This window comes from Pelophylax lessonae (genome assembly GCF_965119305.1).
Source record: "Pelophylax lessonae genome assembly, chromosome: 3".
Classification (NCBI taxonomy): Eukaryota; Metazoa; Chordata; class Amphibia; order Anura; family Ranidae; genus Pelophylax; species Pelophylax lessonae.
Window position 1 is genome coordinate 110298966 of NC_138770.1, and position 27554 is coordinate 110326519.

General features: G+C 44.0%; 1 protein-coding gene across 2 annotated transcripts in view; it reads right to left on the reverse strand.

Moving 5' to 3' along the window:
- The window catches only part of CLIC5 (chloride intracellular channel 5), a 200310-nt gene that overhangs the window by 1562 nt on the left and 171194 nt on the right, over nt 1-27554 (reverse strand). For both annotated transcript variants that reach the window (XM_082251894.1, XM_082251895.1), the window contains exons 4-5: nt 26977-27083; nt 861-1042 (exon numbers count right to left, since the gene is read on the reverse strand). In XM_082251894.1, the coding sequence (XP_082108020.1) occupies nt 861-1042; nt 26977-27083 (289 nt within the window). The remainder of the gene's footprint in view (nt 1-860; nt 1043-26976; nt 27084-27554) is intronic.

Consider the following 27554-nt stretch of genomic DNA (forward strand, 5'->3'; position numbering starts at 1 on the left):
CCAGTCAAGCTGAAGCATTAAAATGCCAGAGGGGACACACAGCCACTAGATGGCCCACTGTGCAAGGGGCCTTGAAGTAGATTAAACTAAATTACTAAAATCTCCTAAAATTGGTGACATGTTAATTTAATTTTTATACGTCACTGTCAATATTTTTAGGTCTTTCATTCAAATAATTCCTGGCCAACTTGCTGTACTCATTGTTCAGGCACTTCCTGTTATTGGATGACAACGTTCTGTCCCTGTCCTATGAAATATTTACTAAAGATTGACATTTGCCCCCATATTTAGTTTGACTCTGAGGTCACAGGTCACCTAATACAACCTATTGACCTCCCGTAATATACTCAGAAGCTGGGAAACAGTGTTTGAGATAGTAAAGGGTCAGAAGAATCTGTAGGAGGCAGCAGGCAAACAGTTGACCAGGCAGAATGTATGTCACAATTTAGGTGACCTTTAGCTCTGATTCTGAATCTTAAAACTTGGATTCAAACAAAATAATATAAAGCTAAGCCAGGGGAAAAATATCAACATTTTAGCACTAAATGTGTAGTAATGATAATTGAATGCTGAGTATTTAAATTCCATCATAAGCTCAGTCGTCAGTGGTACTTTTGAGTAAGTCAAAGGCAGTAGGGCCTATGACACATCGTACAAAAAATATGAGGGCCTTTCAAAATGGGTATACTATCACAATGAAATCATTTGGTGAAGTGTACAAGTGGCGTTATGATAACATAGCAAAAAATCAAGTAGTGAAACGGAACAAAATGCATTCATCTAAGTTGTATTACATGGAGATATGGTGGGAGTTGTGAGACTAGACTCTTCTACTACCTTTAGATCCTGGTTTGACTTACTTTGACCACATGAAGCTTGGGCAGGAGGTTGCAGTCTGCAAGTGTCAATTCATCCCCATCCAGAAACTTCCGTCTGGAGACCTTTTCTTCTTCTCGGCTATTTGCATCAATCTCCTCAGTGAGCGGTGTGTTGAGGTAATCATCCAGCTTCTTCAGGGCTTTTGTCAAGCCTTTCTCTAGCGCTACCGGGACAAAAAACAAGCGAGATTGAAAATTTTTTGGTGTATCAGATAACCTGCACACAAAGTTTCTAAAAATGACCCAAGTCATGGAGTGGAAATTTTTGATTAGCTGGGATACCAAGGGTTGGATCCTCAAAAAAATGTAATTAACCAATGGCATCATTAACATACAGCTAACACCTCTATAAACAAAAAAAGACAAAATCTGCATCAACATCACCCTTACATTACACATATATATTTATGTATTGTCACACATTGTTTCAAATTGTTTACCCCATTTGAACATTTTGTAGGTGGCTAGCAGTTTGTTCACTATCAGTCAGCACTCCAGATCAGGTGAACACTTCTAGGCAAACAGCAGAATCCAAACCAGCTAGTAGAATTTGAAATGCTGATTTTAACATCGGGAACGATCAATCACAAAACACAGACTTTCATATGGTCAAATGATTGTATCAAAATAATTGAACGCTATTGATTTTTATCTTTATCTATTTACGGACACCTTTATTCATACTGCTTTATAGCAGACCAGAAGGTAGATTTAGTTCCAGAGAACGAAAGACTGGAATAGGGAGTACACATTGGGGGAAATTTACTAAGGGCTCTTTCACACGGGCGATCCGATCAGATCCGCCTGTCAGTTTTTTAGGCGGATCTGATCGGATCCTCCATGCAGCTCTATGGGCAGCGGATGTCAGTGGAGACACCTCCGCTGACACCTGCTGCCATCCGTATCCTATCCTGTCCGTGAAATCTGGATGGAAACCCTATTTTTCCATCCGTTCAGGGATCGGATCAGATCGGATGAGAGCGGACAGGCGGTCCGCTCGCTCTCATCCGATCCCCCATAGAGAGCAGCGGGAGCTGTGACACCTCCCTCTCCGCACTGCGAGCGGAGATGGATCTGTCATTCGCCGGCTCAGTGGGGATCAGCGGATCGATCCCCGCTGAGCAGCACGGATGCGCCTACGGAGGCGGACCGTGTGAAAGAGCCCTAAGGCCCCTTTCACACAGGCGGACCGTTCAGATCCGCCTGTTCGTTTTTTTGGCGGATCTGAACGGTCCCCCCATGCATTCCTATGGGGCATTGGATGGCAGCGGAGACATATCTGCTGACATCCGACCCGATACGATCCATCATATCTGGACGGATGGAAACCCTATTTTCCATCCGTCCAGCGGATCGGATCGGATGGAATGGGATGAGAACGGACCGACGGTCCGTTCCCATCCGATTTTCCCCATAGAGATGCATGGGGAACTGACAGCTGTGTCTCCACACACAGCACAGAGACACAGCTGTCCTCCTGCTGCTCAGTGGGGGATCGATCCCCCGCTGAGAAAAACGGACTCCGTCCAACGGACGGAGTGTGTGAAAGGAGCCTAACAGTGGAGCGCTCAGAATCTGGTGCAGCTGTGCATAGTAACCAATCAGCTTCTAACTTCAGCTTGTTTAACCACTTCCGGACCAGCTGCTGCATATATACTGCAGCAGGGCGGCCGGCTGCGCAAAATCACATACATTTACGTGATTTTGTGCATGAAATTTTCGAAGGCGCGCACACCAGTGAATAGATCTTCTCACCCTGGGACAAGAAGTATGTTATTGGCAGGATCACAAGGTAAAAAAGCCTGAAAAAAACAAAAAACAAATACAGCCACCATATCTAAGGACTGGTAAGCTGCAATATATTACATTTTTGGGGGGAGTTTAGATACACTTTAACTTTTTTTCCTAAGCCCTTTCATAGACTTCATGCCATCCGCATAACTTGACTAGAATTGAACCTAGATGGCATCTACGTATGAAAAGCTCATTGATTTGACCTCCTTTCATGAACCCTCTCTAATATTCTCGGGTCCATTTCACACATCACCTCTGGGGTGATGTGTATCATGTATATTAATAAGTTCGGATTAGCACGGAGGGGAGGTGTGCTTTGTTTACAAGTGATTAATTTACAGCCACCCGGAAATGTGTTGATGAAAGCGTTGGTTATATGGCGATAATTAACACGGAGTGGACAAAGTGAGCACTGTGCCTTCACACGTGCGTACACAGGGGATACCTATAATTATCTGTAATTAGGTGCAGGGAAAAATTCTGAAACTGAACACATTTTTCACGTCTCCTCGCGCAGGTCAGCAATCATCCGCGTGTCGATGCTTAGGCGTACTTAGCAAGAGCTGCAGACGGGCCTTAAAGAAAAACAACATACTACAGGCACCTCCCAGGCACAGAGGACTAAAATAACATGTAGTTCATGTTGGCGGGGGGGGAAATCGACTTCCTCCCACTCTGTTACATCCAGGAGAAGAATTATATTATTCAGAAATATCTGCAAGAAACAGCAACTTGCAAGTAGTGTTCAAGTTCACCCAGCTGTCCTACCTTTGACATATGTGCTATATAGTCCTTGTATATATGGTATATGGTCTTTGTATATGTGCTATATGATCATTGTATATGTGCTATGTGATCTTTGTACACGTGTTATATGGTCTTTCTATACATGCTATATGATCTTTGTGTATATGTTCTCTATGGTATGGTCTTTGTATATGTGCTATATTGTCTTTGTATACTGTATGTGCAATACAGTATGATCTTTGTATACACTATATTGTCCAAAGTATTGGGACGCCTGCCTTTCCACGCACATGAACTTTAATGGCATCCCAGTCTTAGTCCATAGGGTTCAATATTGTGTCGGCCCACCCTTTGCAGCTATAACAGATTCAACTCTTCTGGGAAGGCTGTCCACAAGGTTTAGGAGTGTGTCTATGGGAATGTTTGACCATTCTTCCAGAAGCGCATTTGTGAGATCAGGCACTGATGTGTAAGAGAATGCCTGGCTCGCAGTCTCCGCTCTAATTCATCCCAAAGGTGTTCTATGGGGTTGAGGTCAGGACTCTGCGAAGGCCAGTCAAGTTCCTCCACCCCAAACTCGCTCATCTATTTGAAGGGGATAGAGGGGAATATGGTGTGGGATTGTTTTTCAGGGGTTGGGCTTGGCCCCTTAGTTCCAGTGAATGGAACTCTTAAGGTGTCAGCATACCAAGACATTTTAGACAATTTCATGCTCCCAACTTTGTGGGAACAGTTTGGGGATGGCCCCTTTCTGTTCGGACATGACTGCACACCAGTGCATAAAGCAAGGTTCATAAAGACATGAATGAGCAAGTTTGGGGTGGAGGAACTTGACTGGCCTGCACAGAGTCCTAACCTCAACCTGATAGAATACCTTTGGGGTGAATTAGAGCGGAGACTGCGAGCCAGGCCTTTTAGTCCAACATCAGTGCCTGACCTCACAAATGCACTTCTGGAAGAAAGGTCAAACAATCCCATAGACACTCTCCTAAACCTTGTGGACAGCATTCGCAGAAGAGTTGAAGCTGTTATAACTGCAAAGGGTGGGCCAACTCAATAATGAACCCTACAGACTAAGACTGAAATGCCAGTAATGGTCATGTAAGCCAGGCATCCCAATACTTTTGACAATATAGTGTATGTGCTATTTTTGTATGCGTACAGTATGTTCTATATGGTCATTGTATATAGGCTCTAATCATCATAGTATATGTGATATACGGTCTTTGTATATATGCTGTTTGATCATTGTATATGCATTTTATGATCTTTGTATGTGCGTTAAGTGAGCTTTATATATGTGCTACAGTGCATCAGGAACGTATTCACAGCGCTTCATGTTTTCCACATTTTGTTATGTTACAGCCTTATTCTAAAATGGATTAAATTAATTATTTTCTTCAAAAATTCTACAAACAATACCCCATAATGACAACGTAAAAAGAAGTTTGTTTGAAATCTTTGGAAATATATTAAAAATAAAAAATTAAAAAAATCCCATGTACATACTAAGTATTCACAGCCTTTTTTCAACACGTGTTGAAGCACCTTTGGCACCAATTACAGCCTCAAGTCTTTTTTGCGTATGATGCTACAAGCTTGGCACACCTATTTTTAGAAAGTTTTTCCCATTCTTCTTTGCAGGACCTCTCAAGCTACATCAGGTTGGATGGCAAGCGCTGGTGCACAGCCATTTTCAGATCTCTCCAGAGATGTTTAATTAGGTTCAAGACAGGGCTCTGGCTGGGCCACTCAAGGAGATTCACAGAGTTGTCTCATAGCCACTCCTTTGTCATCCTGGCTGTATGCTTAGGGTCTTCGTCCTGTTGGAAGATGAACCTTCGCCCCAGTCTGAGGTCCAGAGCGCTGTGAAGCAGGTTATCAGGGATGTCTCTGTACATTGCTGCATTCATCTTTCCCTCGGTCCTGACTAGTCTCCCAGTTCCTGTTGCTGAAAAACATCCCCACAGCATGATGCTGCCACCACCATGCTTCACTGTAGGGATGGTGTTGGCCAGGTGATGAGTGGTGCCTGGTTTCCACCAGACATGACTGAATCTTTGTTTCATCAGACCAGATACTTTTGTTTCTCATGGCCTTCAGGTGCCTTTTGGCAAACTCCAGGCAGGCTGTCATGTGCCTTTTACTGAGGAGAGACAGGCTGTCATGTGCCTTTTACTGAGGAGTGGCTTCCGTCTGGCCACTCTACCATACATGCCTGACTGGTGGAGTGCTGCAGAGATGGTTCTTCTTCTGGAAGGTCCTCCTCTCACCACAGAGAAACAGTGGGGCTCTGTCAGAGTGACCATCCGCTTCTTGGTCACCTCCCTGACTAAGGCCCTTCTCTCCCAATCACTGTTTGGCCTGGCGGCCTGCTCTAGGAAGAGTCCAGGTGGTTTCAAACTTCTTCCATTTACGAATCATAAAGGCCACTGTGCTCATTGGACCTTTAATGCTGCAGACCTTATTCTGTACCCTTCCTCAGATCTTTGCCTCAATACAATCCTGTCTCTGAGGGCTACAGACAATTCCTTGGACTTCATGCCTTGGTTTGTGCTCTGACATGCACTGTTAACATTGGGACCTTATATAGACAGGTGTGTTCCTTTCCAAATCATGTCCAATCAACTGAATTTACCACAGGTGGACGCCAATCAAGTTGTAGAAACATCTAAAGGATGATCAGTGGAAACAGAATGCACCTGAGCTCAATTTTGAGTGTCATGGCAAAGGCTGTGAATACTTATGTACATGGGATTTTTTCCATTTTTCATTTTTAATAAATTTGCAAAGATTTCAAACAAAACTTATTTCACGTTGGTATTATGGGGTATTGTTTAGAGAATTTGGAGGGAAAAAATGAATTTAATCAATTTTGGAATAAGGCTGTAACGTAACAAAATGTGGAAAAAGTGAAGCGCTGTGAATACTTTCTGGATGCACTGTATATGGTCTTTGTATACTGTATATGCTATATGATCTTTGTTTATGTGCTATATGGTCTTTGCATATGGGCTATATTATCATTGTACTGTATATGGGCTATATAATCTGTTAATCTGATAAACAGTATTATCTTTGTATATGTGATATATGGTGTTTGAGGTTTGTTGTCATTGACGATAGTGTATATACCTGGATAGAAAACTGGTTACAGGGGCATGTCCAGAGGGTGGTGATAAATAGCGTATCTTCTGAATGGTCTGCATTCAAAACTGGTTACAGGGGTGTGTCCAGAGGGTGGTGATAAATAGCGAATCTTCTGAATGGTCTGCAATTATAAGTGGGGTACCCCAGGGCTCTGTCCTGGGACCAATCCTATTTAACTTGTTCATAAATGATATAGAAGTTGGTATAAATAGTTCAATTGCAGTGTTTGCTTATGATACAAAGATAAGCAGGGCAATAACTTCACAACAGGATATAGCAACTCTTTAGGAAGACCTTGATTAATAAAAAGAATGGGTGGGCAAGCACATGGCAAATGAGGTTCAATGTAGGGAAATGTAAAGTAACGCATTTGGGGGCTAAAAATATGAATGCAAATTACACACTAGGGGAGAACCTCTGGGGCAATCCAAGATGAAAAAATCAAATGTTTACAACCCCTCCCTTCCAGCCCCTCTAACTGATGAGAGTGGTTATCCCCCCCCCCCCATACCTTTTAACACCAGCAAGTCCCCCATTCGGGTCTCCTACCACCACTGGTTCCGGTGCAATGGACCACTAAACTGGTCCCCTACTGTCCCCTGTGAAGGTGTCAGTCCTCTTCTTTCTCCTTAAAACACCCTGCCAACAGCCATCCAATAGGAAGTGTCCATGTCCCATAGGCATCCTGGATTGGGGTTTTACTAATCTTTTCTCCAGTTAAGATGGCCACACACGTAAACAAAAAAAATCCATGGATTTCCTCCTCCGTGCTAAACAATGAGAATGCATCAGCACCGGCGGCTGTCAGAATACCCAAACAGTGACTGCATCTTATTGGCTGCAGTGTATGATCAGATTACTTTTTTTGCCTGGCTCCTTCGATTTCTCAGTTGAAGTCTGTAGAGCCAAGTGATGTCAGAAGGGACAGCCACCGTTCCAATTCCAGCTGATTCACAGGGATTTTGAGCTGCGTATGTGTCATCAGTGTTCTGGTAAGTAAGGCAGTGATAAGATAAGGCAGTGATGGTGAACCTTGGCACCCAGAGGCTTTGGAACTACATTTCCCACGATGCCCAGCTACACTGCAGAGTGAATGAGCAACATGGGAAATGTAGTTCCAAAACATCTTGGGCGCCAATGTTCGCCATCACCGAGATAAGGCAATCACTTAAACAGCAATCATAAGAGAACAGACCACCAAGGAAAAGCTGTGGCCACCAACAGCCTATCATTTCACTGTGTGGGCGTCCACTGCTATTGACACACAGCTGTCAGTAGATTCTTGCCTTTGGGATTCGCAGCGTGGCTAAATGCCCATGTGAATGGAACCAAAGTAATCAACTGTATCATGGATAAGTAAAGTGGACCCTCTATTCAATTCACTCAGAATCTGCATTCATCCCATACTCAGTCCTGGAGCATTGGTGCCACACACTTCAATGCTGGTCCAAATCGACTGCTTTGTGAAATATATATATATATATATATATATATATATATATATATATATATATATATATACATACACACATATATCCATCAACACTTGCAAATCAGCCATAATTCATTAAAAACAGAGATTTACATAACTAAGTGTAGCACCCTACAAAGTAGGTGCTAGGTAAAGTATAGTGAGCCTTTGCTCTCTAACAGCAGGGTCATGATTTTCAGCTGGGCTATCAGGTCTCCCAGGTGTGGCTGCTGAGAGGGGAGTCTCCCAACTGGCTCCATGAGAGGATTCTCATTGGGCAGTGGAGGAAACCCAATCAGTGGCTCATTCAGGCCTGTATCTACCCTGGAAGGCAGATTTTGCCAAAGAGGATTCTGGGAGTTGGTATAAGTATAAGAGGGGAGCACATGACGCAGCGTCTTTGGCTGGAAGCAGAGTCCCAGGAGGGAGACTACGGCTGTCTCTCCTCCTGTCAGAAGGATCGGGTGTCTCGGGTGGCTTGCCTGAGAGTCCAAACAGGGAGCTGAGCTGCAGAGAGGATCAGGTGTGCCGAGGACCAGTGGAGAAAGAGGGGTTCAGTTCAAGGAAAGCAGTCCAAGTTCGTGAGTACTGTAAACTGCCCCTGGGGGTCTGCCTGGCTTAGAGGGGACAACTCCGGTGAAGGTCCTAGGGATCTAGGAGCTAGCCAGCAGTAAAGGGGTGCCTAGTCAGAGGACCCTGAAGTGTCAGAGGGGGTAACTATTTAAAGGACCCTGAAGTGTCAGAGGGGGTGCCTAGTTAGAGGACCCTGAAAGTGTACTGGGGGCGACAGCAGTTGGGCCCTGAAGAGTTAAGTGTGCAGTGTTAAGGGTTGCAGCAGCACAAGCAGTTACAAGGAGCTACCTCAGTCAGTGAAGGGCTGGAGGGAGCTATTCACCGGACCTTTGAGCTAAACAGAGTGTCAAGAGTCAAGTGTCATTACAGTCCTGGATCTTCTGAGTTAACCAGTGTGTTAAAGTCGAAGTTCTAGCACAGTTCAGCAAAACAGTATCTTCAAGCGCCAGGAAGCGTTGGTCGGCATTCAGCTGGCGTCAAGACAGCGCTAAAAGGCATTTTTCTATAAAGTGTCCCAGTTAAACCTAGTTGAGGCAGAGGAGTATCCCACTTATTCCCTTCTCCCATCCCCATTACAAAATAAACAAAACAAAGATGCCGGAATGGTCATTGTCTCTAATCTCACACTTGGGTATTCAACTTAAATGTGTTGGAAGTGTTACCGGTAACAATGGCAGACCCACATCAGGCTAAATGCCTGGAAACATTGCTACATAAGCAACTGGCCTGGGGACCATGAGCAGGGTAGATGAGGGGGAAAAAAAACAACACACCCCAAACATTCTTACCATGTACCTTCAAAGGTCTGTGCAGACCTCAGGTTTTGCCTAGGGATTCCTAGTAGATAGGTTTCTATGTTCTACTGTGTTTGATTTATCTGCATATCTCAAATTAGGTCCAAAGTACGCACAAATTAGGTCCAAAGTACGCACAAATTAGGTCCAAAGTACGCACAAATTAGGTCCAAAGTACACACAAATTAGGTTCAAAGTACACACAAATTAGGTCCAAAGTACGCACAAATTAGGTCCAAAGTACACACAAATTAGGTCCAAAGTACGCACAAATTAGGTCCAAAGTACACACAAATTAGGTCCAAAGTACACACAAATTAGGTCCAAAGTACGCAGAAATTGAAATCTTTGTTCAAAGTTTCATTATGGGTTGCTAATGGAAGTTGATCTCAATCCCCAGTTGGACCCAACTCCAATGGGGGGAACAGAAAGCTGCACAGTGTTCTCTCCTGCGTCTCCCCTCTTTTCTCTAGGGTCCTTTCTATGGTCCCCTAGACCTCAGTCCCTTACAACAAAATATTTAAAACATTTTTTTTTTAAAAATCAAAGCCAGGTTTTCAAAGAAACTTAACTTGTTTCATTTACAAGATAAAACCTAAAACGTTTTGCTGCTATGGGCAATCGCTTTTGCATAGTTTTTTCGCACATCTGGTCCTTTGCCTGCTACAAAATAACAGAAGTGTCACTTTTAATTCTGTTTAGGCAGCAAACGTGAGTCCAAACTGGCTGACCTGCATGTATCAGAGGTGTCAGTTTAATTTATATTATAATAGACAGCTTCTTACACCCTCTTTCCCCATTTATATATTTTTGTTGCCTGTTGCCGTGACCAGCTATCTATGGGTGGACCTGAACAGAAACGCTATTTGTATCTAAACTTGTGCTAGTAATTATATTGCTATTGAAATATGTCTATACAGAGCATTATAGGTGGCATGTGCAATAAATCTATGGTGCATGGCAAATGTATGTGACATGTGCGGTTATTAATCCCATATGGCCTCTCTTCTTAGTTTATGGGATTGACAAGGTTCGGGGCTTTAGGTTGCAGATTAGACAGGATTGTCTGTATTCGCAGTTCTCTGTGCAGGTGTCACACACAGTACTGTGTTACAGGCTCACATCTGGACAGCAGACCTGAGTCTGTGTATGGAGATCCTGGTAAGTAAGGGAGGGTACCTGCAGATCATTGGCAGGGCCTCAACAGCCTGTGGCTACATCACACAGTGATGCTGAGTTACTGACACTGCTCTGAGAAGGCGTCAAAGATTCCGCACCTTCACCATCTCACATTCTAGGCAAAGTATATCTAAAATTAAGAATTCAAAATGTAATATATTGCAACTTGCCAGACTTTAGATGTAGTGGCTGCACTTGTTTTCTTTTTTTTTTTTAGGCTAAGTACCATTTTCTGCAGGTACAGAAAAAAAACATTGATCTTGCCAGAAATCAAGCATCCCTGTGTCCTGAATCGAAATCCCGAACAATGTTATCAACTTTCCCTTTCTGTTAACTACAAACCACATCTTCCCGTGTTATGGAGAAGGTATTCTGTACACACTTTCTTTCCTTGGGGGAAATTGTCTCTTCTCCATGGATAGAGACCAAAGCTGTTACTATGGGGTTGATTTACTAAAACTGGAGCGTGCAAAATCTGGTGCAGCTGTACAGGGTAGCCAATCAGCTTCCAACTTCAGCTTGTTCAATTAAGCTTTGGCAAAAAAAAAAACTGGAAGCTGATTGGTTTCTATGCAGAGCTGCACCAGATTATGCACGGTCCAGTTTTAGTAAATCAACCCCTGTAGGACAAGAACGGTGCTAAAGACCGTATGACAAAGGAAAAACACAGGAAAAAACAGCCTAAAAAAATGTACTACATATAGGACTGATAAACTACAATATATTACATTCATGTTCTTGAGTTTGGATACATTTTAACCATTTCAATACTGGGCACTTTCACCCCCTTCCTGCCCAGGCCAGTTGTCAGCTTTTAGCGCTGTTGCATTTTGAATGACAATTGCGCGGTCATGCAACACTGTGCCTACACCAAATGTATGTAATTTTTTCCCCACAAATAGAGCTTTCTTTTGGTGGTCTTTGATCACCGCAAGGTTTTTTCTTTTCTGCTACACAAATAAAAAAAATTACAGAAAAGTTTGAAGGAAAAAAAAAAAGTTTTTTGTTTAAGTGATAGAATTTTGTAAATATATACGTTTTTTCCTGTACTGATGAGGCCGTACTGACAGGCACTAATGAGGAGGCACTGATGGGGATGCACTGATGGGGTGGCACTAATATGCAGCACTGATGGGCACTGATAGGCGGCACTGATATGCAGCACTGATGGGCACTGATATGTGGCACTGGTAGGTAGCACTGATATGCAGCATTGGTGGGCACTGATAGGCGGCACCTATGGGCACTGATAGGCGGCACTGATGGGCACTGATAGGTGGCACTAATAGGCGGCACTAATAGGCGGCAGTGATGGGCACTGATAGGCGGCACTGGTATGCAGCACTGATGTGGCACTGGTAGGTAGCACTGATATGCAGCATTGGTGGGCACTGATATGTGGCACTGATGGGCACTGATAGGTGGCACTAATAGACGGCTCTAATAGGTAGCACTAATGGGCACTGATAGGCGGCACTGAAGGGCACTGATAGGTGGCACTGATGGGCAATAATGGGCACTGGTGGGCGGCACTGATAGATTGCAATCATGGGCAGCTCTGATGAGGAGGGCACTGAAAGGGTCCCTGAGCCCTGATTGGTATCCCTGAGTGACACACTGCACCACCGATCGCCTCTCTGTTGTCTATTCTGCTTGACATCATATGACAGCCAGTCAGGATAGAGCAACCACTTCCCGGCCGTCATTTTGCTATATGTTGGGCGGGAAGTGGTTACAGTGAACTTTTATGCCATGGCCAAATATACATATGCTAACGCTTCGTTCATCCCTCCCCTTTTTTGTTGACCCTCCTGGGCAATGTTCATACTTCTGGGTATGGCAAAACGTGAAAATTCCAAAGTTTTTTGAAAAAATTTGGTATCTAAGTGGCCAACTGACAGGCCTAAGTGCTGTCATGTGAAGGTGAGGAGAGTGTGCACAACCCCTATGTAAAGCTTTGCACACACTGTGTAAAGCTGGGTACACACACACAGTTTTTTTTGTTTGTCCAACCGATGGATTGAACAAAAAAAAAAAAAAGACAGGACAGATCTCCGCATCAACGCAAGCGATGCTGGTTTTCCAGTAAGCTTGGATTCTGATTGGATGCAGCTGCTGTTTAGCTGACAATAGTATGTCCGTTATGCACTTTGACATTTCATATACAGGCAAGGGGCGGAGCTACCTGGTTACCTCACCCAGTGGCACCGCCCCTTCTGACATCACGTGACAGTCCATAAAAGGTCTATAAAGACAAGGATGAGTGAGTTTGGGGTGTAGGAACTTTACTGGACTGCTCAGAGTCCTGACCTCAGCCTGACAGAACACCTTTGGGATGAATTCAAGTGCAGACTGTGAGCCAGGTCTTCTCATCCAACATCAGTGCCTGACCTCACAAATGCGCTTCTGGAAGAATGGTCAAACATTCCCATAGACACACTCCCAAACCTTGTGTACAGCCTTCCCAGAAGAGTTGAAGCTGTTATAGCTGCAAAGGGTGGGCCAACTCAAAATTGACGCACATGGACTAGGACTGGGATGCCATTAAAGTTCATGTGCGTGTAAAGGCAGGCATTCCAATACTTTTGACAATAAAGTGTATCTGTGTTTGCACTAGACCAGTGATGGCAAACCTTGGCACCCCAGATGTTTTGGAACTACATTTCCCATAATGCTCATGCACTCTGCAGTGTAGTTGAGCATCATGGGAATTGTAGTTCCAAAACATCTAGGGTTTCAAGGTTCTCCATCACTGCACTACATTACTCTGCTGTTAAACATATCATCCATAACATAAGGGGGGGGGGGGGTATGATCAACATGTATAAATACATAAAGGGTCCATATAGTGAACTTGGTGTTGAGTTGTTCACTTTAAGGTCAACACAGAGGACAATGGGGCACTCTTTACGTCTAGAGGAAAGCAGATTTCGTATCCAAATACGGAAAGGTTTCTTCACCGTAAGAGCTGTGAAAATGTGGAATAGAACTCCCTCCAGAGGTGGTACTGGCTAGTGGGGATTGACCGATTATCGGCAACACCGATATATCAGGGGCCGATATGCACTTTCCATGATATATCGGAATCGGCCCCTGAGGTTACAGATATCGTCGATATTTTGGGAAAGTGCTTGTACTGGAGTGATGCCTGCAGCTAGAGGCATCACCCCGGTACCGGCATCCATAGCCGACGGTCGGCTGTCTTGTAATAACAACCGATGCGGCTGAGAAGTCGCTTGGCTGTCATTACAAGGAGTGGGAGGGGACGTCCCCGTCCCCCCCCCCCTCCCGTGGCTCGCCCGGGTCTCCCGTCCCACCGGGAGTCCCGGGCATCCTACCTCCAAGGCCGCCGAAGAGAAGACCCGATCAAAGCCACATCTGGCTCTGATCAGGTCTCCATGTAAAAAACCCAGAAATTAATGTCATAACATCACTTCCGGGTACTCGGCGCCAAACTCAAAAAAATAACAGCAGAGGAGGGGTTTGGGGTCTTTTAGACCCCCAGATCCCTCCACAAGAGTACCTGTTAAAAAATAAAAATAAAAACATTTTTTTTTAATGTCTGAAAATATCGGCCAATACCGATATCCGATGACCAAAATATTGGTATCGGTATCGGCAATAAAAAAACGATATCGGTCGATCACTACTGGCTAGCTCACTAGATTGCTTTAAAAAAGGCCTGGATTCTTTCCTAGGTGTACATAACATAAATGGGTACTAATATTTATAGGTAAAGTTGATCCAGGGAATATCTGATTGCCTCTCGGGGGATCAGGAAGGATTTTTTTCCCCCTTCTGGAGCAAATTGGATCATGCTTTGCTGGGGGTTTTTTTTGTCTTCATCTGGATCAACTGCGGGTATAGGATTGTGTATATGGGATTGTATGGTTGTGTTTTCTTTGGTTGGGCCAGATGGACTTGTGTCTTTTTTCAACCTGACTATGTAATGTATCTTCCATTCATACAGCAAACGTCAAGTCGCACATTACTGTTTATCTCATTATTTGGCTGATACCATTACAGTATGTTTAATTCCAGTTTACCTAAAATACGCTGCCTTGTAACATCAGACCTACTGTATATCTGCAGTTCCCAGTTCAGGCCAGCAACAGCAGACGTCAGAAAGGGAGAAGACCAGCAGTTTCCATCTGAGAGCCAACATTGGGGCTTGGTTATACATTTGTTTTAGAAAGTAATAGTTCTTACAAGGAGTTCTTCTTTATCAATTTGAATAATTTTATTTCTCTCTGTATATAAAAACTCCAGCCTAGCTATAGACCAGGTAGACAGGGGCTGCTGGCTCCTCTCTAAGGTCCCCTGAGGTCAGTATGATTTAAATTGACTTTTTCCACATGTGTGGATAGCCAGATTAGGGTACCAGCCCCATCGTCAAGAACGTGAACTTCTTGCTGGGGAACAGGATTAGCTGTCTGAGCTATATAAACATTGACAAAACGCCTATCAGAAAGTGCGTTTGTAGCCAGAAAAATGTGTGTTTGCATGATGCTTTCTTTCCAGGGCCAGGAAAGACACATCCAATCCAGGGCTGAAATAAAAAATTAAGCCCGAGCTGTTGACCCATAGCCAAGCAAGTGCCAGGGTTGATCCATTCACATCTGTAACGATAACATGTGACAGCTGCTTGATTTGTAACAAAGCCTGGAAAGCGCTGATGATCGCACTCTCCTCGGGACAACTTTATGTAAAACTGTAACCCTTTCTTCTGAATTTGGCACGATGTGCGCTTTATGAGGCTTCATTCAGACCTTCGGGCTAAAAAACAGTCGTTCAAAAACACCCGAAGTTTCCAAAGTTCAATTTCAATATGCTAATAATGCACGCAGGCGACTGCATTGGAAAGGCCCCATTCCTGACCATGAAGCAGGAACTAAAATGTGCGTGGGAAATTGCTTACGTGTGATGGATTAAAGGCCTGCTCCAGCCAAAACTGCAGAAGGCTTACAACATGTCAGGATATGATTGCTCTCCTGAAACCATGGCATAGGATGTCACATGGACAGGTAGTACAGGGAAATCACCCCACAGGAGACAAAGAGTCTACACCCTTAAAGGACGGTAGCACTACCCTGTGAAGGGGCTGCTGATAACTCCCCACTCCTGCACAGCCAGGCGACAAGCATTTTCTACTCTCATCCAGACAAGGAACAGTCTTTGAGCTTAGCTTTTGTTGTTTTATTAGGGGTAATAACTTGGAGGGGAAATAGGAATTATGGGATGCCCAGCTTGACTGAAACAATAACCAAGGACAACTTCCGCCCTATGTACAAGATCCTGAACTGAACTCCTTCCTGGACACTGACAGTCATTGGTGATCAAAAAGCAGAAGGCCCCTTAAGAACTAGGGACTCTCAGTCCCTTTAAAAAGTAGCACACTGTGTTGTAAGCTGCATACAAGATTATCTCCAACTCCACCATAGACACTGATCCTCCTGTCCTAGGGGTCTCCTCCTAGGCCACCAAGAGTCTCCTCAGCACTCCATTTTCCACCCCATTCTCCTTCTGGCATGGCATTCCCGTATTAAAGGGCTGACTCTGCCACTGCCGAAGGTTAGACCTGGGGGTTGGCCAAGTTCTCCCAAGTAGATCATCCCTCCTGGCCTCCACCCAACGATGTATCTTGGCCTAGGCCGACAAGGCCCAGGCCTAGGGCGGCACTTTGCAGGGGGGGCGGCACCAAAAGATGCACCTGAGTCTTATGGGGTGGACTGGGTTGGGAGTAAAATCTGTCTGGCGCCCCCATAAAGCCCTATATCATACATGGGGGTCAGTGTATATATAATACTTGGGGGTCATCGTATATGAAATACAATGGGGGTCAGTGTGTGTATATATAATACATGGGGGTCAGTATATACATATTACATGGGGGTCAGTGTATTTATAAAATATGGGGGTCAGTGTATATATAATACATGGGGTGATGGGGGGATCAGTGCATATATAACACATTGGGGTCAGTGTATATATAATATATGGGGGGGTCAGTGTACAGTCAGGTCCATAAATATTGGGACATCGACACAATTATAATCCTTTTGGCTCTATACACCACCACAATGGATTTGAAATGAAACAAACAAGATGTGCATTAACTGCAGAATGTCAGCTTTAATTTGAGGGTATTTACATCCAAATTAGATGAACATTGTAGGAATTACAACAGTTTGTATATGTGCCTCCCACTTTTTAAGGGACCAAAAGTAATGGGACAGATTAACAATCATAAATCAAACTTTCACTTTTTAATACTCGGTTGCAAATCCTTTGCAGTCAATTACAGCCTGAAGTCTGGAATGCATATACATCACCAGACGCTGGGTTTCATCCCTGGTGATGCTCTGCCAGGCCTCTACTGCAACTGTCTTCAGTTCCTGCTTGTTCTTGGGGCATTTTCACTTCAGTTTTGATTTCAGCAAATTAAATGCATGCTCAATCGGATTCAGGTCAGGTGATTGACTAGGCCATTGCATAACATTCCACTTCTTTTCTTAAAAAACTCTTTGGTTGCTTTCGCAGTATGCTTCGGGTCATTGTCCATCTGCACTGTGAAGTGCCGTCCAATGAGATCTGAAGCATTTGGCTGAATATGAGCAGATAATATTGCCAGAAACACTTCAGAATTCATCCTGCTGCTTTTGTCAGCAGTCACATCATCAATAAATACAAGAGAACCAGTTCCATTGGCAGCCATACATGCCCACGCCATGACACTACCACCACCATGCTTCACTGATGAGGTGGTATGCTTTGGATCATGAGCAGTTCCTTTCCTTCTCCATACTCTTCTCTTTCCATCACTCTGGTACAAGTTGATCTTGGTCTCATCTGTCCATAGGATGTTGTTCCAGAACTGTGAAGGCTTTTTAGCTGTTGTTTGGCAAACTCTAATCTGGCCTTCCTGTTTTTGAGGCTCACCAATGGTTTACATCTTGTGGTGAACTCTCTGTATTCACTCTGGTGAAGTCTTCTCTTGATTGTTGACTTTGACACACATACACCTACCTCCTGGAGAGGGTTCTTGATCTGGACAACTGTTGTGAAGGTGACAGACATACACCTACCTCCTGGAGAGTGTTCTTGATCTGGACAACTGTTGTGAAGGGTGTTTTCTTCACCAGGGAAAGAACTCTTCGGTCATCCACCACAGTTGTTTTTCATGGTCTTCCGGGTCTTTTGGTGTTGCTGAGCTCACCGATGCATTCCTTCTTTTTAAGGATGTTCCAAACAGTTGATTTGGCCACACCTAATGTTTTTTCTATTTCTCTGATGGGTTTGTTTTGTTTTTTCAGCCTAATGATGGCTTGCTTCCCTGATAGTGACACCTCTCTGGATCTCATATTGAGAGTTGACAGCAACAGATTCCAAATGCAAATAGCACACTTGAAATTAACTCTGGACCTTTTATCTACTCCTTGTAAATGGGATAATGAGGGAATAACAAACACCTGGCCATGGAACAGCTGAGCAGCCAATTGTCCCATTACTTTTGGTCCCTTAAAAAGTGTGAGGCACAGATACAAACTGTTGTAATTCCTACACATTTCACCTGATTTGGATGTAAATACCCTCAAATTAAAGCTGAAAGTCTGCAGTTAAAACACATCATTTGTGGATGTCCCAATATTTATGGACCTGACTGTATATATAATACATGGGGGTGACGGGAAGGCAGTGTATAATAACTGGGGGGTCAGGGGGCCGTCCACCAGTCTCACTGCCTACAAGGAGAACTGGGGTCTTCAATAATAATAACAGATAAAGGGGTGGATCTTAAACAGGAAGGGGTGGGACACATTTAATTGGGAGGCGCCCAATTTTAGTCTTGCCTAGGGCAGCACAAAACCAAAATACACCACTGCCTCCGCCCACTAATTTCTAAAAGTTTCTCCAAACTTCCAGACCCAGGGGGAGGTACCAGAGCCCTGCATCTGTGAATCATCCAGCCAGATCTGCAGTATCCCTGACCCAATTCCTGACTCATAAACTAACTGTGAGCCAAACTTAAATTTGCCTGCACTATTCTAGTAGCACACTAGAGGGTGCTACAGGACCATTCCACCCAAAAGTGATACTTTAGCTAGGAGTAGAGCTTGTTGGGCTGAGCCAAGCTTTTAAATATCTTTGATACTCCACCAGTGAGCTATACCGCAATTCAAGATTTTTCTTCTATCCATCTGGGAGTTTTTAGCGTTCCCACCCACATTTGGGTGTTCCAGTTACTTCAGTTGCATTCTACATAATATAAAATAGATAGATACTTCAAAGCTGCATGGGGGGGGGGGTATGGTTTACTGACTAAATCCAGCACCCCCATGAAGAAAAATAAATGTAAAAAGATTTTAAATTGTTGATAAATTAATTAGAAGAAACCCTCTCCCATTTATTCTAGGATCACGCCAAATACTCTGGGTGACATCTGTGTTTACTGTGCAAGCAATCACTTCAGAATTATAAGAAAATTTAGCACAACTTAAAGTGATTGTAAATGCTTGATTTTTTTTGTATTAAAATAACAAACATGTCATATTTACCTGCTCTGTGCGAGGATTTTGCACAGAGCAGCCCAGATCCTCTCGATGGCTCTCCTGGCTCCTCCCCCCTGCCTAGTGGCCCCATAGCAAGCCGCTTGCTATGGGGGGGGGGGGGGCACTCATGCGTGCTCGCTCCCGAGCCATTCTCTGTGTTTATTGACACACAGAGTGTGGCTCGGCCCCATCCCCTGCTTCCTCCTTACTGGCTGTGATTGAGACATTGAGGAGGGAGAGAGCCTCTGCTCTCTTGCACATTGCCGGGCTCAGGTAAGAAGATTTTTTACCTTCATGCAAAGGATGTATTAAGGTAAAAAAAAAGTCTAATGCCTTTAGAATTACTTTAAAGTGGAATTCCAGTCTAGGACTAATTTAGCTTACACCACTATGCATGCAGAGGATACCATGCATTGCAGTAACACACAATAAGACATACGTTGTCCCACATGAAAATGAAACACAGATTTAAGAAAATTAAAAAATTGTGTGGTCCTATGGACTAGCGATTGACTGATATTGTTTTTTTATTGCCGATACCGATATTTTGGTCATCGCATATCGATATCTGACGATATTTTCGAAAATTTAAAATTTTTTTTTTCTTTTATTATTTTTGACAGGTACTCTTGTGGAGGGATCTGGGGGTCTGAAAGACCCCAAACCCCTCCTCTGCACTTAAAAGCATTCAAAACGCCAAGTTTGGCTGTTTTTGAATGCTGTCATTTTTTTGGATTTGGTGCCGAGTACCCGGAAGTGATGTCATGTCATCACTTCCGGGTTTTTACATGGAGACCAGTTCAGAGCTGAATGCGGCTTTGATTGGGTCTTCGGCCGCCGTGCAGGTAGGATGCCCAGGTCTTCCGGTGGGACAGGAGACCCGGGCAAGCCGCGGAAGGCGGCAGGAGGGGGGGGGCGTCCACTCCTGCTCCTTGTAATGACAGCCGAGCGGCTTCTCAGCCGCATAAGTTGTCATCACAACACAGCCGACCATCGGCTATGGACGCCGGTACTGGGGTGATGCCTCTAGCTGCAGGCATCACTCCAGTACAAGCACTTTCCCAAAATATCGGCAATATTGGTAACCTCAGGGGCCGACTCTGATATATCGGGGAAAGTGCATATCAGCCCCCAATACATCGGTCGATCCCTACTATGGACAGGTTCTTGGCCTCACTTGAGGCCCCCTGTATTCACTACTTTGACTGTCACTGATTTAAAGCATGCCCGTTTGAACACTTTTTGGTAATTTTTATGTTGTTAATGATAAAATTCTGCATGCCATTCTCTGCTGAATTTTTTACACTTTTGCAATATTCCAGCTTTAGTTTTATGGCACAAAAAATATGTTACAATTGTAATGTAAAGATTTCTTCATGACCACCTATAGACAGATTTTGCGTCTATGTTTATCTATCAGCAAAATCACCACATATCATTTTTTTGGTGGGCCTGCCTGACAGGTTATACATTGAAGAGAATATATGAGATCCTTGCACTACATAATTGCTGATAATTGGATTAAAGAATACATTTGTAATGTGGGTGGCTGATTTACAGCTGAATTGCAGACAGATTAAAAAAGACACAAGAGTTGCAACTCTGTATTCATTAGGGCCTATTTCACACGGATGATCTCATCAGGTGCTCCTGATGGTGATCTCAGCATAGGAAATGAACTATTCAGTCTCAGGGAATGTAAGAGGACACGTGGCCACACAATGAGATTGGAGGAGAAGAAGTTTAACCTTCAGCTGCGTAGGGGGTTTTTCACTGTCAGGGCGGTAAGAATGTGGAACTCTCTTCCACAATTGGTGGTGTCAGCAGGAAGTATCGATACTTTTAAAAGACTCTTGGAAGTGCATTTCAAAGAACACAACATATAGGAATATGGGAAATGAATATTGTCACCGATACATGTACACCTACGCAGGTTGAACTGGATGGACTTGTCTTCAACCTTAACTACTATGTAACCATGCCTATCCTTTGGTACCATACCTGTGGGCCATATTCAGGATACCAGTAGCCTGCTAGAAAAATTGCCAGTGCCTTACATGGTTCCATCCCACTTTACTACTAAATAACAGTTGTTAGGACTAGCACCCCCTAGTGCTATAGGGAGGAGGGCTTTTGTTTTCCTGAGGGCCACACATGCTCAGTGTGCTCTCTCTCACCTATCGCAGCCAATGAGCTCATCCGAGCCAATATGTTACCGGAAGAGAGGCAGGGTTGTAAGATCTGATCAGCATAGGATGCTGCTATGGTGTAAAGTGACTGCATAGTCAGTTTTTTTTTTTTTTTTAAGAAAAAGGTGAATCAAACCTTTACATTTATTTATTTTTTTAAACAAAATCAGTATCTGTATTTGACTTGGTATCAGCTTCTTGCTGCCTCTGTACAGCAGAGTTCAGACTGGGAGAGGGAGAGGCCATACAGGGAGCCAATCAGTTGTGCTTCACTGCAGAGAACATGCTGATGGGAGAACAGAGAAGACCAACAGAAAGAAGAGCTCATCACTCTGCTGCTTCTCCTTTCACTGCCCAGTCACAGACTGGGGATGGGGAGGAGCTAAAGTGAAAATGCAACAGAGAAAGAGCAGGTCCTCTCCTCTGCCAGGCAGGACTGTGCTGTGTGGCAGAGCTTTGTATATCTCAGGACTGGATGGACAGAAATACAAATCCATTGGCTTGTAAAACTGTTCCTATATATGTAATTCATCAATGTATTTAGCTGTTTGCCTCGAGATCAGCTTTATAAAAAAAAAAAAAACAGAAGAATATAACACAGGAGTAATCCTAAAGTCAGATTGATGGTATTTAAATGAAAATGTTCTTTTTTATTTTCTTGATCTGAAAAGGATTGTCCCTAAAAGATACTAGCGTGAATATGGTCAAATCCAACAATAGATTTCCAGACCTGACTGGACCCAAATAATACCGAATATAATTGATGTGTGTATAGCCAGCATTCCACAAAAGTTATAATTTATGTTTGGCGACCCTTTAAGCTACCAGATTTCCCTTTTCCCGGCTAGTCCATAAAAGCCAGTAATTAAAATACAATTATAACTGTGTTACATTCATGATGCAGTAATCCAGAGTCCTGGGTATTTACTACCCACTGTGTACACAGAGGCATTTATAGGTAAAATGCTATTACTTCTTAGAAAATAAAAACAAAACATAGCGCAGACAGTTGTCACCCTGAACCTGGCTCCAGTCTGGCAGGGTAGTTCATAAGAAAATCCCCAAGAGAATGTACTGTGCATTGGATTGTAGTGTACAGAGTGATTGACTGATAGAGCATGACTGTCCTCTAGTGGTCATATTCAATACTGCACTGTGTATAAACAGTTTACTGAATACATACTGCATCATCATATACTGTACATAGAACCAGGCTAGATAAAAGGGGATAATCATTAGGGATGAGCTCAGGCCTGTTCAGATCCTAATCCAAACCCACCTGAGATCCCACCTGGAAGATGTCACTGCACAGTGCCGATTATAGGCGGCTGAGACATTCCCTGCCCAGCAGTGGTAATTTTGTCAATTTTGTTTTCGTAAAAGTTTTTGTCAGTGGCATTTTTACAGTGACGAAAATTAAACAAAAAGTACAGCACATTTTTGTCCATTGACAAAAACTATGACAAAAATCGAATCCGTTTTCGTTAACGAACAAAAACGGGACTAAAATGGGAGGCCGGGATGTTTACTAACTTCCAGTTTTCACGGAGCTCCACCTGCTTCTTCTCCCAGCAAGCAAGCGAATTGAAGCGACTGTGTGCACTGTCCATGACAGCTGACCAGAGCAGCACTGTGCAATACAGGCCATCCCTCAGACCTGAAACCACCATCCAGCACTGTGCAGCATTACAGGCCTCCTCTGACCAGTGACCACCAGCATGGCAGCATCCAGAGCACTGTGCAGTACAGGCTAGGGATCGACCGATTATCGGCAAAAGGGGCCGATATGCACTTTCCCCGTTATATCGGAATCGGCCCCTGAGGTTACCGATATTGCCAATATTTCGGAAAGTGCTGTACCGGAGTGATGCCTGCAGCTAGAGGCATCACCCCGGTATCACCCCGGTACCGGCGTCCATAGCCTGGCGGCTGTCTTGTAATGACAACCGATGCAGCTGAGAAGCAGCTTGGCTGTCATTACAAGGAGCGGGAGGGGACGTCCCCCGCTCCCGCCGCCTTCCGCCTTCCCACTGGGAGTCCTGGACCAGTTTCCCCAGGCACTCAAATAAAGTACTGTAGTCTTACCATAGATTACACGGAGCGGAGGGAGCATGGGAGGAGCTGGAGTGCAGAAGGCTGGAGGGGTGGAATTCAGTTCAGCTGGTGAAGCGGAGCTGGGTTGAGCTAGATGGCAGATGGCTAGAGACTGAGGCGATCAGAGCCGAGTCCCAGGACACCGCCAAAGACCCCATCAAAGCCGCATTCGGCTCGGATCGGGTCTCCATGTAAAAACCAGGAAGTGATGTCATGACATCATTTCCGGGTACTCAGCGCCAGTTTCAAAAAAATGACAGCATTCAAAACAGCCAAACTTGGCTGTTTTGAATGCTTTCAAGTGCAGAGGAGGGTTTGGGGTCTTTTAGACCCCCAGATCCCTCCACAAGAGTACCTGTCAAGTGTAAAAATAAAAAAATAAAAATGTTTTAAATGTAAAAATATATCGGCCAATATCGATATTCAATGGCCAAAATATCGGTATCGGTATTGGCAACGAAAATCCGATATCAGTCGATCACTAGTACAGGCCATCCCCCAGACCACCATCCAGCACTATGCAGCATTACAGGCCTCCTCTGACCAGTGACCACTGGTATGGCAGCATCCAGAGCATTGTGCATTACAGGCCATCCCTCAGACCACTGTCCAGAGCACTCTGAAGCATTACAGTCCTCCTCAGATCACCGTCCAGAGTACTGTCCAGAATTACAGGCCTCCTCGGACCACCTTCCAGAGTACTGTGCAGCATTACAGGCCTCCTCAGACCACCATCCAGAGCACTGTGCAGCATTACAGGCCTCCTCAGACCACCGTCCAGAGCATTGTGCAGCATTACAGGCCTCTTCAGACCACCGTCCAGAGCACTGTGCAGCATTACAACCCTCCTCAGACCACCGTCCAGAGCACTGTGCAGCATTACAGGCTTCTTCAGACCACCGTCCAGAGCACTGTGCAGCATTACAGGCCTCCTCAGACCACTGTCCAGAGCACTGTGCAGCATTACAGCCCTCCTCAGACCACTGTCCAGAGCACTGTGCAGCATTACAGGCCTCCTCAGACCACCGTCCAGAGCATTGTGCAGCATTACAGGCCTCTTCAGACCACCGTCCAGAGCACTGTGCAGCATTACAGCCCTCCTCAGACCACCGTCCAGAGCACTGTGCAGCATTACAGGCCTCTTCAGACCACCGTCCAGAGCACTGTGCAGCATTACAGGCCTCCTCAGACCACCGTCCAGAGCACTGTGCAGCATTACAGGCCTCCTCAGACCACCGTCCAGAGCACTGTGCAGCATTACAGGCCTCCTCAGACCACCGTCCAGAGCACTCTGCAGCATTACAGGCCTCCTCAGACCACAGTCCAGAGCACTGTGCAGCATTACAGGCCTCCTCAAACCATCCAGAGTGGCTAAATCTGTATCTGAGTTTTTTCAAACCTTAAGACCATAAAAACATATTTGATTTTTTTTACTCCAGGAGTATATAATGAGTTTGTAAATTCTATATAAATGCTTAAATAATGTATTACAATTTATCTAAACACATTAGATTTTAGTTGACTAGAGTGATTTCTATTAGACTAAAATGGACTGGAGATTTTAGTTGACTAAAATGGGACTAAAACTAAAATGGCATTTTAGTCAAAGACTATGACTGAAACTAAATCAATTGCAGATGACTAAAATGGGAATAAAACTAAAATGGTATTTTAGTCAAAAGACTATAACTATAACTAAATCAAAATTTGAGGCCAAAATGAACACTGCTGCCCAGCAGCTGCAAATATGCATAGGGTCAGTATATGTGTGACTGCAGGGCAGGGAATGTCTTGGTTGCTTGTAATTGGTATTGCACAGTGACAGCTTCCTGGTGGGGTAGCTCAGGTGGGTTTGTATTAGGATTCGAACATGCCAGAGCTATCCTTTCTCATCATCTTCCCTGCGATTTATACAAGCTGTAATACACTCTATGATTAGATGTTTGAGGACACCTGACAAACACGCCTACACTGGATTGCCAAATGCTTAAATTTAGGTGTTGCTAGTGAAGAGCGCAGGTACTGCATACAAAGACATGTTGGATAATTGTGGTCTCAGCAAACGTCCAAATAATCCATAATATCTCATTTACAAGAGCCCCTCAGTAAAAGAATCACCAAAAAAATCTAGTGCTCTCCGTCACACATACTCACATAAAAGCAGATGAAACTTCAGCATTAAAACAAATAAATATACATCAGCATGTAGCAGTATGAGCGGCACTGCAAGACGTGATGATGTCACGAGGGAAAGCCCACGTTACATGTTACGTCCCCAGGTAAGACTTCATCAGAGATGCTCTGTGCTAACTGCTATTAGCCAGAATAACATTCTATAGAGTAGTGATGGCGAACCTTGGCACCCCATATGTTTTGGAACTACATTTTCCATGATGCTCAACTACACTGCAGAGTGCATGAGCATCATGGGAAATGTAGTTCCAAAACATCTGGGGTGCCAAGGTTCGCCATCACTGCTATAGAGTATCTGTCAGGATGATCTTGTTAATATGTATTTAATTGTTTTAATGCTGAAGATTCATCTGGTTTTATGTGAGTATGCTTCCTGCTCATTAATGTACTTAACCCATAGCCAGAAATTAAGTGTGACTCAGAAAATATTCTGCCCTGTGCATTCTGAAAACTAGCTTTTACACAGTACCATCCAAGCCGTAAGTCCTTTCCATCAACTACAGATAAACTGGTGGTTGTCTTATCTGTAAATTGTATGGAGAGCTACTCCAGGCAAATAAAAATAAAAACATTATATATATATATATATATATATATATATCCCCCATACATAATCCCCCTCCACCAAGAAGGACTAAGACTGGGATGACAAAAAAGTTCATGTGCGTGTAAAGTAGGTGTCCCAATAATTTTGGTAATATAATATATATATATATATATATATATATATATATATACAGTATATGTTTTTTTTTTTTTTTTTTTTTATAAACCTATTTAATGTAACCAGTGTAATGTAGGCCTCATGTATTGATAAGAACCCTTGGATTGGATGAGGAAAACCCAGGACTAGGAGCTGATCTGTTGAAACATGCATGTACTAACACTGAACATGCAGATAAGATAAGAGACTTGGCTGAACAGATTGTGACCTCATCACCGTGCTGCTGACCTTTTACCAGCCAGTTGACAGGTTAAGGGGGAGTTAAGGGGGAGGCTAATGTTCTGAATGTGCCGTATGGCAGGAATGCTTGGATTGCTAAGCTGGAAGCAAGATCTCCATTTGCATTGAAAAATAGACAAAGTACAACGGATCCACAATTGTTAAGGTTAAATTCAGTCCTTCCCCATTCCCACTCCTTACTACTTGTCCATAATTATCATGGGTGTCTTTACTAACCAATAGTGAGACATGAGAGTTGGAAGGGAGCATGCCTTGTTTAGGAGTGCAGTATGGCTTCCCAGCTCCCAAATGGCCTTTGCAAGGTATCTGAAAGTACAGCAAAAGCCTGTAGGATCTTTACAGGTTTTCAGTCACTTTAATAGGAATACTTACTCAGAATCCCTTCCATTCTCTTTACCTACCAGCATTGTCTTGCTGTTTGGTGTTTTTGATATACGCTGAAAATCTTGAAAAAATGTCAATTCCGGCTGCGTTTGCCTCACGATGCTTTGCTGCCAGCTTGGGGTATCTGTAGGAGGTGATAAATACACAATAATAAATACGTTGTTGCAAAACAAATATGGCAACATTCAAGACAGGACAACATAGGCTACACACTAAGGCCCCGTTCACACTGGGGCGACGCTACTTCCCGGGGCGACCTCACACCGCGACCTCGGAGCGGCCGGCACGGACTTCATAACATTGAAGTCAATGCAGGTCACTCCAGGTCGCCCCAAAGAAGCTCCGGACCCTTTTTCTAAGTCGGAGCGACTTGTGTCGCTCCTATTAGAATGGGTCCACAGCTTCTCTATGACAGGTCGCCCCAGTGTGGACGGGGGCTTAATGCATCTAAACGATGGCCATGTTCACTCCACTCATCCCAAGCTAGTGAATAATGGCCATTAACCCCTTTCTTACATCACCCATGGACCTCAGCGTGTTTTACATTTCTGCTATGGGCCTGTTTATTTGACAATCCAATTTCATTACATTAATG